Source organism: Mytilus californianus, unplaced genomic scaffold (assembly GCF_021869535.1).
Source record: "Mytilus californianus isolate M0D057914Y unplaced genomic scaffold, xbMytCali1.0.p SCAF_4, whole genome shotgun sequence".
Classification (NCBI taxonomy): domain Eukaryota; kingdom Metazoa; phylum Mollusca; class Bivalvia; order Mytilida; family Mytilidae; genus Mytilus; species Mytilus californianus.
Window position 1 is genome coordinate 61,845,424 of NW_026262690.1, and position 19,882 is coordinate 61,865,305.

Genomic DNA, 19,882 nt, shown 5'->3' on the forward strand with positions numbered 1-19,882 from the left:
TTAGATAAAATACTGCTGCTTAATGAGACATTAACAACAAAAACAATTAAGGATGAAATGATAAGATGGTTAGTATCTAATTTTATATTTTACATGCTTCTTTTATGCTGATATCAAAATATTATTTAATAAGTTCTTTTAACTGATTTTGACTATGTTTTTAGGCATACTTTTTTATATTTTACTATTCGAAATATTACAAATTAATGTTTTTTATTTTTGTAAATGCTTTTCGTTGTATCTTTCATGTAGTTAATAATCGTCTTATCTGTAGATCAACTGATTCTGTTCTTTTCCGGATTATGTCATTTGACTAAGTGTCGATGCACATGTCGGGTGATGCATGAAAAGCAGGAGACACTTACCCTGTAGATGCATCCTGTTTCGTTCCGTTTGGATTTCATGCGATTTCGATGGGTTTTTTTTTATTTTGAGAAATATCTTGTTCATGCATTTATGAGATTTGAACATCGATGTAAACTATTGTTTTACTCTCAATTGTTCTATTGAGTAATTGTCATTTGTGTCATTTGTCTCTGTAGCATTTATTGTCTAGGTTTGGCACGACTAAATTTTTTTTTGTCTCGTTAAGTCTGATACAATTAGCATATTTGAAACTTTCTTGAGACAATATTGATCTCAGATAATTTTTGTTGTTTAGGGTTTGTTAGTGACCTATTTATCTCTTTTTATCTCCCTAAACTACCATGACATATAGATATACATATACGGAATTGAAATTGAAAACTCTTGCTTAGCAAAACATCAATAAAATAAAACACTATGGGTCCTAAATGGAATCATTATTATGGAATAAAGCTCTACTTTTATGTTTACGTTTTTGAATTAGATAAAATACTGCTGCTTAATGAGACATTAACAACAAAAACAATTAAGGATGAAATGATAAGATGGTTAGTATCTAATTTTATATTTTACATGCTTCTCTTATGCCGATATCAAAATATTAAGTTCTTTTAACAGATTTTGACTATGTTTTCAGGCATACTTTTTTATATTTTACTATTCGAAATATTACGAATTAATGTTTTTTTTTTTGTAAATGCTTTTCGTTGTATCTTTCATGTAGTCAATAATCGTCTTATCTGTAGATCAACTGATTACGTCCTATTCCGGATTATGTCATTTGACTAAGTGTCGATGCACATGTCGGGTGATGCATGAAAGCAGGAGACACTTACCCTGTAGACGCATCCTGCTTCGTTCCGTTTGGATTTCAAGCGATTTCGAAGTTTTTTTTTATCTTGAGTTATATCTCGTTAATGCATTTATGAGATTTGAACATCAGTGTAAACAATTGTTTTACTCTCATTTCTTCTATTGAGTAATTGTCATTTGTGTATTTTGTCTCTGTAGTATTTATTGTCTAGGTTTGGTACGACTAAATTTTTTTTTGTCTCGTTAAGTCTGATACAATAAGCATATTTGAAACTTTCTTGGGACAAAGTTGATCTCAGATAATTTTTGTTGTTTAGGATTATGATTAGGATCTCCAATGTTTTTTTTAGTTTATTTATTGCTCTTTTTTTGGTGGGGGGGGGGGGGGGGCATTTTGCTTTTATACATCCTTGGCTTTTATTTTTGGGGTTTGAGCGTTCTATATAAAGGTAGACTATCAGACTACCATGACAATAATCAGATATGCATTATTATCTCTAAGTCTTCTTATCAAACTCAGTACGATTTTGTTTGTTTCTGTCGTTAGGTTGCTGGCTTCAGTCTTTCTGTCCTACTAGGTCCGGGGACACAGTTATCGTCCTTTGATTTTCGTGGTTTCTAATTATAATCCCTAGTATGGCAAGGGTATATCTTGCAAGTCTTTTACATGATACATTAGATAAAAGGGCTTTTTAAAATGTTGCAAGATTTAAATTTTAGGCTCAAATCTTGATAATCACCCCACAGCTCCTTTATATCTTAAGATATATCTTTGCAAAAACTTCAAGACAATCGCAGGATCATCTGATGACATAATCTTAGACTTTCAATCAAGGCTGCCGTTAGATAGTCATACCTTAGATGTTCTTACGACTTTATCTTTATCTCAAATTTAAATGACAAATGATAGATTTAACATCTTGAAAATTGGCACGTCCGAAACACTTTTCTGAATTCAACTTTACCAGGAACCCATAAACCAAAGAGACACAAAAAAAAAAAAGCCAAATTTTCAAACCTAATTTTCCTAAGAAAGTTTGAACCTTATGAAAATAAGGAGATGTGGTATGATTACCAGTGAGAGAACTATTCACCAGAGTTCAAATGCAGTGGATGTTAGTAATTATGGTCAACCGTACGGCCTTCAACAACCCATACAGTATTGTCGGCTATAAAAGGCCTCGAAATGAAAAATGTGAAACAATTCAAACGAGAAAATTTACTCTCTAATTTATAACAAAATACTTTACGAAAAAAAAATATAACAGACATGAACTAACGAAAACCCCTGAACCAGTGGCGGATCCAGAACTTTTTATAAGGGGGGGGGGGGGGGGCACTTCAGTCATGCTACAAATATTCCCTCAATTTTTAACCAAATTTTTCCCACAAAAGGGGGATCCCGGGCCCCCCAGGCCCCCTGGATCCGCCTATGTGAATAGGCTCCTGACTTGTAACCGGCACATAAAGAATGTGGCGGGGTTAAACATGTTTGTAAGCTCTCAACCCTGCCCTTACCTAGTACAGTGGTGTAACAGTACAACATAAGAACAAACTTTAAATATCACTAGCAATTGGTTCAACTCAAATATCGGTAGGAGGCACAAATCAACTAACAAAAAAACAGTAGACATGAAGCACCGACATAAGAGTACTTGCAGATACTGAAAGCTAGTTCAAAGCCAATTACAACGAGCAAATAAATCATGTTCTCCCAGACTAAAGTGTCAATCAGTACACATCCAACGGATTTACTATAAAAACGTCATAAACAGTCTGAGAAAGGCATGACCATTTTCAATGCCAAATATAAGTAAACAGTATCTACAGAATGTAGAATAATGAGTTCTCATAACTCTAAATATATAGCAATATTAGTTTACATGAGTCGTATCTGCATTTACGAGCTTTTAAAACAACATCACCTTAAAAATAAGGTTGTGATATCCCGTGTTTGATCAGAACTCTACAGGTACAGACAAATTTCCTAACCAACTTAGATTTTTAGTAATTTTCAAATTTATCAACAAGACAAAATTAAGAATTGAACTATAAATCATGTAAGTAACAATGCACAACCTACTGAGCTTATCATACCATCAAGTACCAAACGCAACATCAGTAGCGACATCGATCCTGTGCCAGAAAATGTTGGTATGATGATAATTATGAATAATCACAATAACAATAACTTTAAAAAATAAAAAAAAAAAACAAATATGACAAAATAGACGAATTTTCGGTCTCTATTTGGAAGGTGATGTTCCTTTGTCCCCTTCTTGCAGTATGTTTACTTAAGTCTTTTTAACTTGTTCTCTATGCTCGAGTCTGTAATGACGTTTGAGATTTATTCCAATGATAATATTTGACTGGAAAATTCGTAAGACAGGGATTTCGTGACCATACATTACTTAAAACTTAAAAATTATTTCATAGATACAAAATTCTGGTTTTGAAGTTTTGCTGTATCTATAGAATTCTTATCAAAACAGGATATCACGTCCTCATTCTTTGCGGTGATTTTGTTTATAGAGCCAATAAATTAATATGCAACTGAAGTAAATTCGTTGATCCTTTGAATATCTGTATCACAGATGCAAGGGATATGTTCCAAAATTTGTAGCAACAACCATGTCCTCTTTTCCTTGTATGTCATATCACCTAACTAGACTTATATTGTCTCTTGTGGAGAGTTGTCTCATTGGCAATCATACCACATCTTCTTATTTTTATACTATCGCCCAGTCTGTACTTACATGAGCAAAACACGACAGGCGCCATATGTAGAACAGGCTCTGTTTACCCTTTCGGAGCACATAAGATAGCAACCAAGGTTTGGAGTGTCCGTGTTGCTCAGTCTTAAGTTTTTTCTGTTGTGTATTGTATGTATACTGTTGTTTCTGTTTTGGTCGATTTTCGATTGGCCATGTCATTGTCAGTTTGTCATCGACTTGTGAGTTTCAATATTCTTTGGTATCTTCCCAATCTGATTGAGATACAGATCTTGTATCTACGCTTCGCTTACAAGGATCTGGAAGTGCACAATTCTACTATTCTATTTTATAGTCCTTTCGGGATCCTCTGGTTGTGTCTTAATGATCCACACCTTAAAAATGTTGAAGGCAGAAATCATTGGCACATGTAATTATTACCAGAACAGAAAGTAGAACTGGATGTTGTAATTAACAGAACAGAAAGTATACTGAGTATTGTCAGATCCTTGTAAGCAAATCGTGGACACATGATCTGTATTTTAATCAAATTGGTATCTTTCGCCTCTCTTTCTTAATAACTTGTTCTAAAAAAGGGACGAAAGATATCAGAGGGACAGTCAAACGCATAGATCGAAAACAAACTGACAACGCCATGGCCAAAAATAAAAAGACAAACAGAAAAATAAAAGTACAGATGACACAACATAGAAATCTAAAGACTAAGCAACACGAACCCCACCAAAAACTGGGGGTGGTCTCAGGTGCTCCGGAAGGGTAAGCAGATCCTGCTCCGCATGTGGCACCCGTCGTGTTGCTTATTTTATTACAAATCCGGTAAATAGTCTAATTCTGTAGGTCACATTCGTGAAAAGGGAAGGGTATTGTAGTTACGACATAAGGAAAATATCCGATATCATCTGTGAAACGGTTATTCCATAACGGTCAACCAACTCGTGATGGCGTCCGTAAGATTTTCGAAGGGATGATTTCAACTTCACCATTTGGAACTCTTGGTTAAATAGCTTCCTTGTGAGCAGCAATCCTCTATCAAGGAAATCATGAAAGGATATCAATTAACATAAATAATTATAACCATAGTAATAAAACATATTTATTCTAAAACCAGTTGTTGGCATGACACGGGTTATGTTCTTCTCATATATTTTATGGTGGTATAATACTAAACCCCTAACAGGAAGGATTATGCCTGATATTCATATGATGAAGACATAATCTGTCAATCAGTTTAATTGAGGTCTGGAGCTGGCATGTCAGTAACTGCTAGTAGTCTGTTGTAATTTATGTATTATTGTCATTTTGTTTATTTTCTTTTGTTTCCTATTCTGACATCAGACTCGGACTTCTCTTGAACTGAGTTTTACTGTGCGTACTGTTGTGCGTTTGTTTTTTCTACATTGGCTAGAGGTATAGGGGGAGGGTTGAGATCTCAAAAACATGTATTTTTGTATTTTTGTTCGAGCATACTGTTTTTCTTTTATTGTTTAACATTTCTTACCTATATAACATGTTACTTTTATTATTCTTCCCTTAGTTTATTTATTTTGTATTCTAAATTATTTATTTTGTAAAAATATTTCCTTTCTCTATTGGTACTGTACACGTATACCTAACAACAAAATTATTTTCATTTACCTGTGTTTAAAGTTATTGCAAATGGATGGTATTTTTGTTCGAGCATATTGTTTTTCTTTAATTGTTTAACATTTCTTACCGATATAATATGTTACTTTTATTATTCTTCCCTTAGTTTATTTATTTTGTATTTACATTGTGTCATAGGTCAAATTATTTGTTCAGTGTATGTTCAATGGTGTTAATATGTCCTTTGATTGAGTTAAGCTATTTCAGTTGATATTTTATAGTGTGTCTTTCTATGTTGTGATGTTACACTATTGTTTCAGAAAAAGGGTGAAGGTTTGGTACCATTAAAACGTTTAAACCCGCTGCATTTGTTTGCACCTGTCCTAAGTCAGGAATCTGATGTTCAGTAGTTGTCGTTTGTTGATGTGGTTCATAAGTGTTTCTCGTTTCTCGTTTTTTATATAGATTAGACCGTTGGTTTTTCCGTTTGAATGGTTTTACACTAGTATTTTTTTGGGGCCCTTTATAGCTTACTGTTCGGTGTGAGCCAAGGCCCCGTGTTGAAGACCGTACTGTGACCTATAATGGTTTACTTTTATAAATTTTGACTTGGATGGAGAGTTGTCTCATTGGCACTCATACCACATCTTCTTATATCTATTAACCCCGCCGCATTTTTGCGCCTGTCCAAAGTCAGGAGCCTCTGGCCTTTGTTAGTCTTGTATCATTTTTAATTTTAGTTTCTTGTGTATAATTTGGAGTTAAGTATGACGTCCATTATCACTGAACTAGTATACATATTTGTTTAGGGGCCAGCTGAAGGACGCCTCCGGGTGCGGGGGTTTCTCGCTGAATTGAAGACCCATTGGTGGCCTTCAGCTGTTGTCTGCTCTATGGTCGGGTTGTTGTCTCTTTGACACATTCCCAATTTCCATTCTCAATTTTAATATCTTTTAATAATATTTTTTATCGATACTAATTTTTCTTTTATTTTTGATAAATTAAAACGCGAATAGATATGTTTTCCTATACACTGATGAAAACTTATGGTCCTATACAGCCTGTCGATATTATGTACATTGAACAAGATCATGCTGTTCTCAATTCTGTTTATGACGTCTTTACAATGCTTACTGATTGATATGTTATTCTAGGAGCGCATGGTTTATGCATTATAAAATTAAGAAGATATGGTAGTTGTTATTAGATTTGAACAAGATTTCAGTAACTGAAAGTACTCTAAGAAGGATACTTTGTGTCTTGTCTTTATGTTTGTTGTTTCTGTACTTCAAGCCAACCTAATGAGTCAAGTCATTTGGTTATATTTATGTACTTTTTGTTCACATAGCATGTCGTGTGTTTTGGTCTTTTTATACATCCTCAACTTTCAATTGTTTTGTTTTGAGCGGTCCTGTAGAAGTTTAATCAAGAAAAGGGTTTCGGGCACACGAGTTATTTTCAATTCCTAGCACTGGGTTGATAACATTGTTGCCGAACTGTTAGTCTGTCTACCTACTAATTACTCATTTGGCAGAGTGAACGAGATGTAGATACTAAAAAATTCCAAAGATCTCTTAGAGTACATACAATCTAAGTCTCATTCCTCTTGCAATAGTATTAAAACATTTGACTTTCTACCCTTTACTCAAGTATTCCCCATTCGATACTAAAACACAAATTCAAAGCATTGGTCCTGCTTTGTTTCATAAAAACGAATAGCCAACGTAGATACAAGTATCTTGTCTTACGGAGGGTTAAATCGTACTTTGCAAACAATCACTCTGATTCAAATAAAAAATTCTCTGAAATTGACATTATCAAGATGCTTCATTTCTCGATTGACAACATATTTGTTACGTTTGGAGGACTTGTTTTTCAACAATCGGAATTCCATTGGGAGCCAATTGTGATCCTCTTTTTGCCGACTTGTTCCTTTATTCATATGAGGCTTACTTCATGTAGGAATTTCATAGTAAGGATGAAAAGAAGCTAGAATTATCCTTTAACTTCACGTTCCGCTATAAAGATGATGTCTTCTCACTAAATAGTTCAAAGTTTGGTGACTGTTGAACGCTTCTATCCCATCGAACTTGAAATAAAGGATACATCAAATAAAGTTAAGTCTGCCCCATATCTTGACTTACATCTAGCAATTGACACTGAAGGTCGGTTGAGAACAAAACTTTACGACAAAAGAGATGATTTCAGCTTCCCAATTGCGAATTTTCCATTTCTATGTAGCAACATTCCTGCATATGGAGTATATATCTCCTAGTTGATACGATATTCCAGAGCTTGCGTTCCTCTCATGATTTACTTGATAGAGGGTTGTTGCTTACAAGGATGCTTTTGAACCAAGAGTTCCAAGTGGTGAAGCTGAAATCATCCATTCGAAAAGTTTACGGACGCCAACACGAGTTGCTTGACAGTTATGGAATATCTGTTTCACATGCAGATGACGGATATGTTCCAATTGTTGTAAACACAATCCCGTCCTCTTTTCATCGAACGTGACCAACCACATTAGACAATAACTGGGTTTGTACGTCTTACATGAGCAACATGACGGGAGTCTTTAGTTTTCTATGTTGTGTTTTTGTGTACTGTTGTTTGTTTTTTGTGGATTTACCATGGCATTGTCAGTTTTTTTCCTCTTATGAGTCTGAATATCCCTTTGTTATCTTTTGCCTCTCTTTCAGTCCTTTAGATATCACAAACAAAGTAGTCAGAACTTCGTTTCTTACATAATATTCGCAAACTTTTCGCAATTTCTCCGTTGATGAATTAAAATCATTATCAAGGTTTCAGATTCCTCCTCACCTTCGATGAATTTGGCTATTTCTTTGTCCCTTTTGGTAATATAGCTCTTTATGTTTTTTTGTCGTATACATCCTTTTTTTAAATGCTTTGATTTGAGCGTTCCTAATGATGGTAAATCCAGAATTCCGCGTCGAACGGAAGTGTTTTTTTTTCCATTTATACAATAAAAGCACGGAAATTTGGGATAATCTTTTTTATAGCTGTATCTTATTCGAATTGTATTTACAACCAATATCAATTAACTGAGAGGGATGGTTTTTGGTTTAAAGTTTAGTTTTATTGTGGTTTGACTTTCTTCTTCGATCCAAATTCAAAATGGATAGTTACGTTATAATTCATGATTCAGAAACCACTAATGAGAACCTCACTATTAGCAAAACAAAACAAAATTGTACAGCGCACCGTGATCACTGAATTTTAGTACAAGACGTACATATTATTTATGCCTCTTATTTATAATGAAGGAGATTCTATTTTTTATGGACGAAGTAGAGAAAAATAAAATTTTTCTTTTCAGTATATAGATATAGGAAGATGTGGTATGAGTGCCAATGAGACAACTCTCCATCCAAGTTACAATTTATAAAAGTAAACCATTATAGGTCAAGGTACGGCCTTCAACACGGAGCATTGGCTCACACCTAACAGCAAGCTATAAAGGGCTAAATACTGCCACAAAAAGCACAAAGAAGGAAGCGTAAGTGACATTTTGTTTCAAGATTAGTGCTGTAAAGGACACCGATCTTCATGTGACAGTTTTTCAATCTTCTTATGTAATTCCGTATAGCCAGATTTGTCAGTTTTATCTAGAAATTATAACCACTGCAAATATACGCAAATATATGGATGCGAAACTACTATTCCAGTTTCAATGGAAAAGCTTGGGTAATCTATTGTCTGCTTTGGTGCCAATCACTCATCGGGCACCAAAGCAAAAAGTATCTTGTCCGTACGTTGTACAAAAACTGTCGATATCGGTACTCCGTCTAACTTTTAAATTTTATGATAATCATAAGATCATCCTAATACATGTCTTGATGTGTGATCAGTTAGCGAATAATCTTAGGGTATATCTTTGTTCAGGGCACTCTCAAAAACATATATAGAAGCCTTCTTCTGATATAAAAAGAAGGGTAAATATGCTACTTGCACTTGCAGTGATGACTAAATAAAGCTGTTATTTCCCCATTGACAACATATGTACACGCTTCGGCAATCAAGTGTATCCCCAGGTTTAAGGTATTTCTGTGGACACCAATCGCGCCCCTTCAATAACAGACTTTTTCCAGTCTTGTATTGCATCATAGTTTATATAAATGAACTCGTTAAAGATCCGATTAAATTCCATTTGATAGAAAAAAAATAATGACACTTACCGTTACTTTGATGATACTTTTGCTTTAAATATTCAAGAATTCTCTAATTGTAAATCTATACAAATAAACTTATAAATAGACTTTAAATAAGCCTAATATACGACAATAAAACTATCAATTTCGTTCAAACAGGAATAATTGTCCTTTTTTAGATTGTGAATAATTCAATTTCACACAGTTTCATAAAATAAATTAACGATTAAAGAGAAGATTGTTTTTCCCTATTGCCTTTTTGGACAAAGATGTTCCATCTTCCCTTCTTATGGAAAATCAATTAAAACCTTCAACTCTTTCATAGATACAAAGATTTGTTTAGATGTTTGGCTGAACATGTAGAAACCTTGATGGGTTGAGTTAAGGAAGTTCGCTACTCTGTTTCAAAATAGCAAGCTTTTTAGAAGACTGTAATAAATTGCTAGTATTCCAATAGTGGAACTGAAATGGCAGGAAAAAATGAAGGATCGTATCCTTGTTTTCGAGATATAAGCCATTGAAAATTTGGCGGGAAATGATTCTCTCTAGAATTATCAGACAGTAAGCATTGACACCTTTTTCCTTTCAAAACCTATGAAAAAATAACAATGATTTTATAAGATTTTCAAATATGGCTTTTTAAACTATATGCAATAAAATTATTAAAAGAAAAGTAGAGGTTAGAGGGCATTTTTTTCATGGCACTACATGGATAAAACCAGAGGATTCCAAATTTCTGATATAATTTCAAAATCAAGAGGAGCCCTTTTCTTTTCAAATGAATTTGCAGCTATTTTTGTCTTCGGTTGTGCTGTTAAACTACTGTCCAATGTAAGGAGCAGAGTTGGGCGCTCATTAACATGTTTAACCAGGCCATATTCTGAATGTGCTTGTCCAATGTCAAAAGCCTGTTATTCATTTGTTGTCGTTTCTTGCTGTTTTCCTCATTGAGTTTTGTAAAAAAAAATTGTATCAAAACCCAGGCTCTCTCATTTGAATTGCTTGATATTTTCTCGTGTCGGGGCCTGTTAAAGCTTACCATTTGGTATATCTTTGGGCTCATTGTTGCACCTATAGTTGTATACAGCCTTGTGCTTTAATCTCTAGTGTCTTATTGGCAACCAAACCACATCTCCTTATTTTTATATAAGAACTTGTCTCAGTCCTAAGATATCTACGATAACCAGGCCTTGCGGTCATAAAACTTTCGAGCATGATTATCGTACTCAGACTCAGAAACCAACCAATCAAAATACTGGATGTGGTGTTTCAAATTGTGTACTCCGAGTACCGAGTAAAGTTTTATGACCGAGGGCCCTGGACCGAGCCACAATGACATTTATGTTGACAAATCTAGATACTGAACTTGATTGCAGAAACTGAATAACCAAAAATGGAGACGATGTAAAAACCTCTTGAAATATTGTACATCTCTCCATCCAAGTCACAATTTGTAAAAGTAAACCATTATAGGTCAAAGTACGGTCTTCAACAAGGAGCCTTGGCTCACACCGAACAGCAAGCTATAAAGGGCCCCAAAAATGACTAATGTAAAACCATTCAAACGGGAAAACCAACGGTCTAATCTATATAAAAAAAAAGAAACGAGAAACACTTATTAACCACATCAACAAACGACAACTACTGAACATCAGATTCCTGACTTAGGACAAGTGCAAACAAATGCAGCGGGTTTAAACGTATTAATAGGTACCAACCTTCACCCTTATCTGAAACAATAGTGTAACATCACAACATAGAAAGAAACACTATAAAATATCAATTGAAACGGCTTAACTCAATCAAAAGACATATTAACACAAGTGAACATACACTGAACGAATAAATTTGATCTATGATACAATGTAAATACATAATCAATAAAATAAGGGGTGAATAAATAAAGGCAACAGTAGTATTCCGCTGTGAGATGTTAAACAATTTAAAAAAAAACAACAACAGCCTTGAACAAAAAGCCGCCAAATACAATAATATACACAGGTAAATGAAAATAATTTTGTTGTAAGGTATACAGTTTAAATGGAGAACGGAAATTTTTTTTCATAGTACGAGGAAGTGAAAATTTATAGTCATACCAAACACTTATTAAAGCTGATATATATACGAGACATAACCCTGAATAAGTAAACATTAAATAACAAAAACGCATTACAAATAGTATCAACAGGTCAAATTAACAAGAAAGTACGATTTTAAAGTACTCGCAGTTATTGACAGCTAGTTAAAATCCAAAAACAATTAATAATAAAAAATCATGCACCAGAGACTAAAATCACACATAAGTTTATATTACTATTCACGAAATTATAGAAAGTAAACTAATTTTAAAGTAAATTATTTTACCAGGAATTGAAAGCATCTAATTTACATTATAAGTACATGAATTCATATGCATTAATATCTTTTGGTGTTACAAACAATTATTCTCGAGTGTTCGTATAAATCCAGGAAATTTGCAATTTTTATTCATTAATTGTAACTAGCGTAATAATCTCAAAAAACTATTTATCTTACTAGTATTTGACAAAAAGAACAGATTTATAATATACTGCATTAAAGAAAATAAAAATGTGTAAGTATGACTATTTGTGTATGTGTTTTGTTATTTTTCTTTGGGAATGTTTAAGTTTGTAATACTCAGTCTTTAGTTTTCTATATTGTGTTCTGTGTATTGTTGTTTTTCTCTTGTCGTTTTTTAGTATCTTCGGCCTTCCTTCATATACTTTTTTACACTTGAGTTTTTGTAATCAAATGGAATTAATTTTGAAATGCAAAAGTGGCAAATTATGTGAACAGCGATATTATCAAGTCGATTCATCAGATGTTCCAAAATAGCATATAAAGCTTTCAAAACACTCACAAATAACTCCCTTACAATAAAAAACGATTATTAAGTCGAAATTTGCTGATCATGGAAAAAAAAGTAAAAACGCATAGACTTATTCATGAAAATTTCAGTATTCTTTGATTCCTGGCTATCTCGTTAATTAACATAGCGAATATTTATCACAAAATCGAATTGTTCATCTTCTTTCCGACAATTTTGGCAAGAAATATCCCATTAGTTGGATACTTTTTGTCGTTCCTAACGGAAATCAGCAAATAAAGATGTTGCTCGGGAAACTATAAGGTCAGCCGAACTGTAAGGAAAATAATTTATTTCAATTTTGTTTTGATCAAAATTTTAAAAGTAATACTATTGGGAGCTTTTGCTTATTCACTTTTAAATTTGATAATAAATTAAGATTGATGACTTTTTCACATAAAACTTATTAAACTTCAAAAACATAAAATGATTAATTCAATAATTGATTTGTTTTTCCTGGTGTTGACTGCATATAATATTATAATTAGTTTAAACTATGGTATATAAAGGGAGGTGTTTACAGGATTCCAGCATCGTGCCTTATTCATTGTAGTCCTGTTACCAAGTTGAAGGTAAGATAATTATTGTCTCATTCTTTACTATAGTTAATGATTCAGATGAGAAGAAGACGTTACACGATGCTTTTTCATATATACACATTTATTTAAACAAAAGAGCACTCTACAGTTTCATTTTAGTAATACTAACAATAAACGAAACCAATATATCTTTTGAATACACATTCAGTGTTAAAAACTAGCGAATTAAGAATAAAAGAAAAATACTCATTATCTATTAGGAATTAGGAATATCCATGCAAATGCATATTGTCTTATTTTCATTATCTATCGAGAGAATTGCCTTAGGCGATTGTACACTGATCTTTAAATAAAATGTTAATCTTTGTTGCATATTGATAAAACAAAAATTGAAAACATCATGAACATTTAACATGGAAATCTCTTTCCATGCACCAATTTTCAGAGTGTTTCATATAGTTCTTAGCATAACACAAATTTTCTAAATCGGTTAAATAGAGATCAGACGACTTCACTAGTATCTAAAGACCAAAGTCCGACAAAACAAGTCGCTAGTGAATTGAGACAAGGGCACATCGTATCGGTCAACTAATTATTGATGATCGTAAAACTTACTAGTATATAGTGTTGATTTCAGTCGTTCTTCCTCACGAAGCCCGTATAGTGTGAACATGCACGAGTGTAACGTATTAACTGAGATATGTAAACGCCATACGATGGAGCACAGAGTATGTTAATGCTGAGAAATGGGAAGTTGACAATTAGAAAATTGAAATCATCATCTTTGTCATAGATTTTAGTTTGAAGTCGTTCATCTGTTTCGATATCGAAGAAAAGATCAAGATATGAAGCAGACCTTCTACTTTCGGTAGTAACTTTAATATCAAATTATCTTGGATATATGAACCACTCATTGAAATGTGGGTTATTGAGTGAAATCCTCAATATATCTGAAAGTGAAATTAAAGAACTTTGCAAGATGCTTTTTTATTTTGTAAAATGAGATATTTTATCAACAATGTCTTCTTGAGCAATTTATAGCGCGCGCTGAAGGAATTTATGTTTCATGAATTTAAGATAAATTGATGAAAAGGTTTTAAGAATATGATCATGAATTAAAATCGTTATCATGATTTGGTTAATTCATTTCCAAGGATTAAATTCGTTATTTCGAATCTGTGGATTATCATTGATTACACATTTTTGTAATTCGTGATCGCGGATTAAATTAATTATCGCATATTTTAATAATTCGTGATAACGGATAAAATTCACAATTTTTAAAATGCGTGACCACGAATTTGATCCAAAAATCTGTGATTACGGGTTTAATTAATGTTAAAATTATGTGATAAGTAAGTCAACGGATTCGTTATCACGAATTCAATCCGTGATTACGCCTTTTATCCTTGATAACGAATTAAAGAAATCTGTTATTATAACGAATACTTGTGAACTTCAATTACAGAAATCTGCGAAAACTACTTGCTCAAACCGTTATCACTAATTTAATTGCGGAAAAGAATTAAAAAAAGTTTTGACACCCGAATATTTAAAATATTACAGACTTGTACTCTTGTTGTTTGTCATTATTTAATATATACCCTTTAATGATATATCAGAAAATAATTATAATGAACTAGTACAATAATTTTTAGGGTCGAAAATGCAATCGATTGGTTATTTTTGTATGTGCATTTGCGCACTCGTATTAGTACATGCTGGAAAATATAAGAGAAATGGGTACAACGGATATAATGGTCGTAGAATGGGAAACAATGGCCGTAATGGAAACAATGGCGGAAATGGATACAATGGTGGAAATGGATACAATGGCGGTAATGGATACAATGGTGGAAATGGATACAATGGCGGTAATGGATACAATGGCCTAAATGGATATACTGGTGGTAGCGGATATAATGGCGGAAATGGATACAATGGCGGTAGAAATGGCAATAATGGTGGTGGAAATGGATACAATGGCCTAAATGGATATAATGGCGGAAATGGATACAATGGCCTAAACGGATACAATGGCCTAAATGGATATAGTGGTGGTAATGGATTCAATAGTGGTAGTAATGGATATAATGGCGCCAATAATGGTGGCGGAGGTCGCGATTATCAGAATGATTACCAAAATGGTAATAATGGAAATGGCTACAATGGTAACAATGGCAGAAAATCATATGGAAAACGAGTAAGTTCTTACTGACAACACCCGAGATTTCATCATTTTTTTATACGATCTCAAAAAGAGACTTTGGTCTTTTTAAGTGCAAAATTAATAGGGCTTTGATCGTATATTCATGTCATCACGTAAAAAGATATAGTTCAATTGTGAAGTAAGGAGAAAAGTATACAACACAATTCTATTGTTATTATACATCTAGTGTATTTCTTTCGACACAGTATAGGAATTTGTTTCATATTATAATAAGTTAATTTATTGCGAATTTTCTAATTTAAGAATTAATTTGGCATAATTTGACATCAGTCTCCAGATTAATATTAAATGATTGTTTTTATTTCCTTTTAGTCATACGGACGCAGAGTAAGTATAAATCTATCAGATTATTAATCAAACGACAAACGTTTCTAATTTTGTTAGCATTTTTCTTTTTTCGCTATTTTTATCACTTTCCGGAAAACGTTTATTTATGACTAAAATATTTTTTTTTTTTTTGAACTTTTAACATGAACGGTCAATGAATATATAAGAAAACGAATCAATGGTGAGGAGAAAGCTAGCTAGGCACCGTTTATATTCCTATACCAAGTCTGGAATATGACAGTTGTTTTACATTCGTTTAGTTGGGTATTGTAGTCAAGTCTTTGATTTTGTCAGGTGTTATGAATTTCCTCCATTTTGAATTTACCGGAGTCCGGTATTTTTTTTACTACTTTTTTATATTTAATAGTTTTGCTTAAATATATAATTGTGTTAATGTTTAGAAACGAGTAGACACACAACATATTGTACACTTTATCTGTCTCATCTTCTAAATTAACTTTATGATGTTACATACTTTTTACTGTTTCAGGGTGGTTACTAAGGATCTACCAGATGCAACCAAAATTTGGACGGCTCATGTGTGTTTATATTGACATTATACATTTGTATCTTTTAAATATAATTTTGTAAAAAAAATGTTTTATTATATAATATATTCTAAATACATGTGTTATTTGAACTTGATGTCGATACTTATAGTTCGACATTGTACAAGGATATGTATTTTCTCAGTCAGTTTATGACGTCTTTATACTTAATCCATTGGATGTGTACTGATTGATATTTTAGTGTGGGAAACATGATTTATTTATTAGTTGTAATTGGCTTTGAACTAACTGTAACTATCTTCGAGTACTCTTAGTTCGGTACTTTGTGAACTTTAGTCTTGGTTAAAAGTTTTATTGTGATTTGTGTCAATCTGATGAGTCAAGCCTTTTTCAAATGATTTTTACAGTTTGTTCTTATGGTATGTAGTGTTGTTACATAACAGTTCCGGTTAGGGAAGAGTGGAGCACTCGCAAACATGCTCGTCCTTGCAATATTATGTATATAAACTCATCAGTGACGCTCGAATAAAAAAAGTTTAAAAATTCCACATGAAGTTCGAAGTTGAAGAGCATTGAGGACCCGAAATTCAGATAGATTTTGCCAAATACAACTAAAGTAATCCCTTCCTGGGGTAGAAGATCCTTAGTATTTCCAAAAATTCAAAGTTTTGTAAACAGTGTATCTATAATTATGACCATATCTTTCACCACAAATGTAAATTAAGAAATTCATATAATTAAGGGGAGGATGTACAGAAAATGTTGGTATTGTTACAAGTTTATAGATATGATCAATTATAAATGCTGTTATCACATGAAACAAGTTTACAAAATTCAAATTAATTTTCGATTATAGATATCAAGGTACTGATTGTCTAAGAAGAACATAATGTGATCGAATTTTCCATTTACATTTAACGAATGTGCATTTGGAAAGATATGAATTGAAACAGATGAGTTTCCATAAAAAAAATCAACAATATCCCACATTCACTATTATGTTTATAGAATAGTTTTACTTTTGAAACAAAAGACATATTCGATAATCATCAAACAACAAAAATAATGAACTATTATCAGTGCAAACAATAACACATAAAGAACGAAAAACGAATGAAATAATGAAAAAAACGAAGAATATAACTCATATCTACAAATCTTTATTCCCAAATTTATCTCTGCAATTTGGATTCATCTAGCCGCTACCAACTTATAGCAGATAACTTGGTCATCATTTATCTATTCTATTTTATTTATTTAGCTCAATTGACGGTATATTAAGTCAAAGGTAAAATTTTAAACAAATTCCATTTGTGAACAAAAATCAATTACTTTGACAATTAAAACTTGATTATATCAAGCTTACATAGTGAATAATTAAGACAATTTGTTGACTCCCAATCTAAGAAGCATTGAATCTAGAAAATAAACAACGGTCATTGAATAGGCCGACTTCAAGAAATGGTTTAACTCAGTTGATACAATTTTCTAGAACTTGTTTTCATTATTAGGTAACAGTAAAAACTCATCAAAGATACTAGGCATATAATTTGGTACGTCTACATAAGACTCATAACTGGCACTCAAATCAAAACGGTTCGAAAGTCAAATCAAATACGAAGTTCAAGCGCATTAATATCTGAAAAGTTCAAATAGCCAAATACTTCAAGGGCAAGCTATACCTGGGGGTAGAAAAACATAGTGTTTAGAATATTTCAACATTTTATATATAGCAAATTTACAGAAAATGAACATATTGTAATGCCGGCCTTCTCCCCTTTTTATAGTAAATCTGTGTCTGTATAGTTTCTGGAAATTATTGAGGATAAACGATAGATGTGAGTGAGATGTCCAATGTTGAAAATAATATGACCTGTAATTTGTTATTTTGGCTGTTGTTTCAAGGATACGACAGATTTGTGTATGTTAGGAGGTTTTATTTCACGTACTGATTCCATATTTTCGCGGTAATTACCTTGTTAGACTATAAACTCAAATAAAACTCTTCTAATGATCTACTAATAAATTTAAAGTCAAAACCCATCTTTATTGATGAAGATCAATCCATGTTTACATACAATATCAACATTACGGGAATTTCCCTTGTGTGATCCATGGTTGCCGATTGGTAAACAATATGTAACAAGCTCTGCAATTGGTCAGTCGGAAGTATAAAAGCAAAAGCAACCACAGAACCGACGGAGTGTTGGTTTGACAAACAATGGGAAGTGACAAACTTTAATAGAAGCTGGAATATGTCTGAGAAATACAGACAGGCGTTGAAAGTTAACTTTGTTTTAATTTAAGATTGTCGGTGCCGGTGACGGTGCTAAATACGTTTGTGGGTGACGGTGACGGTGACGGTGCTAAATACGGTTTTGGGTGACGGTGACGGTGCTAAATACGGTTGTCGGTACCGGTGACGGTGACGGTGACTGTGCCGGTGACAGTACTATTGAAGTGATATTGAAGGTGCACATTAAGTGTTCTGTTGGCGGTTCCGACATGATTAATATGTCATTTAATTTGTTATACTAAGTTGTTGTCTTCTATAATGTAGTAGGGTGTAATATCCTTAAATTGAGATTATAGAAAGATGCTAAATAAGTGACAACCTTGTTACTTGACTGTTGAATTAAAGACTAGTTTTGTTTGTATATGTAAGACCAACCATTACCGGGGACCTGGCCAGACCAGTGAGAGAGCCGGCAAGACCCATTCTCTCCGTCGAGGATTATTTTTGAAATAAATAAAATATGAAACTTTATTTTATTCAGATATTTTATCTCACAACTGAGAATATATATATAAACACAAGTATGCGATTTCCCTTTCTGTAACGTGTTTTGGTCCGACGGTAAACAGTGGACGTCGAACCTTACACTTTATAGATCATTTTACTCTCCTTTTCTTTGTGACCCTGTGTTCTCTGATGGCCGACTCTAGCACCAGGGAGGCAGCGTTTCAATTTGGTGGCAGCGGTGGGATTTAATACTAGAGTCGTGTTGAAAGTTGGAATTGATACAGCTTGTTTATATCAGGCTGTTATTTTTTAAAATATGGACGATTCGAATGTTATTTCGTTCAAGCCCCATCTAGACAATAGGGAAGACGATGAAGAAACGCTACCTGAAAATAATTTTGAAAGTTCCCCTGTTAGAATGTCTAGAAGTGAAGGAGCAACGAATAGAATGATTGCAAAGGCTAGACTGGAAATGAGAAGGTTTTTGGACCAATGTATGTCAGATTTCACTAAAAGAATGCAAGAAATATTCTCAAATTTTGAAACAAGACTTACTACAATCTCATGTAAACCTTCCGAAAATAGTAGTAGGGACGTAGTAAGTTCCCTAACGCTTTCTAGAGAAAGGGATGATATAATAATAACAGTAATTTAGTTGATATCAATAGGTCAAATGGCAAATATGAATTGAGTTGTAAAATTAAACCCCAAGTTTATGACAGTAATGATGATTTAGAAGAGTATTTAAATCAATTTAATTTGTTAGCAGAATTGCACAATTGGAACTCAAAAACAAAATCTTTGTTATTGGCTAGTAGTTTGTCTGGCGGAGCATGGGCAATTCTTAATGAATAAACTCATCACAGATACCAGGATTGAAATTTTATATTTACGCCAGACACGCGTTTCGTCTACAAAAGACTCATCAGCGACGCTCGAACCAAAAAATATTAAAAAGGCCAAATAAAGTACGAAGTTGAAGA

General features: G+C 33.1%; 1 protein-coding gene across 1 annotated transcript in view; it reads left to right on the top strand.

Annotated features, from left to right (window-relative positions):
• Window positions 1-16,287, top strand: part of LOC127698612 (uncharacterized) — an 85,557-nt gene extending 69,270 nt beyond the window's left edge. Inside the window, exon 12 of the mRNA XM_052202158.1 lies at window positions 16,138-16,287. Coding sequence (XP_052058118.1) covers window positions 16,138-16,149 — 12 coding nt within the window. The 3' untranslated portion in view covers window positions 16,150-16,287. The remainder of the gene's footprint in view (window positions 1-16,137) is intronic.
• The last annotated feature ends 3,595 nt before the right edge of the window (window positions 16,288-19,882 follow it).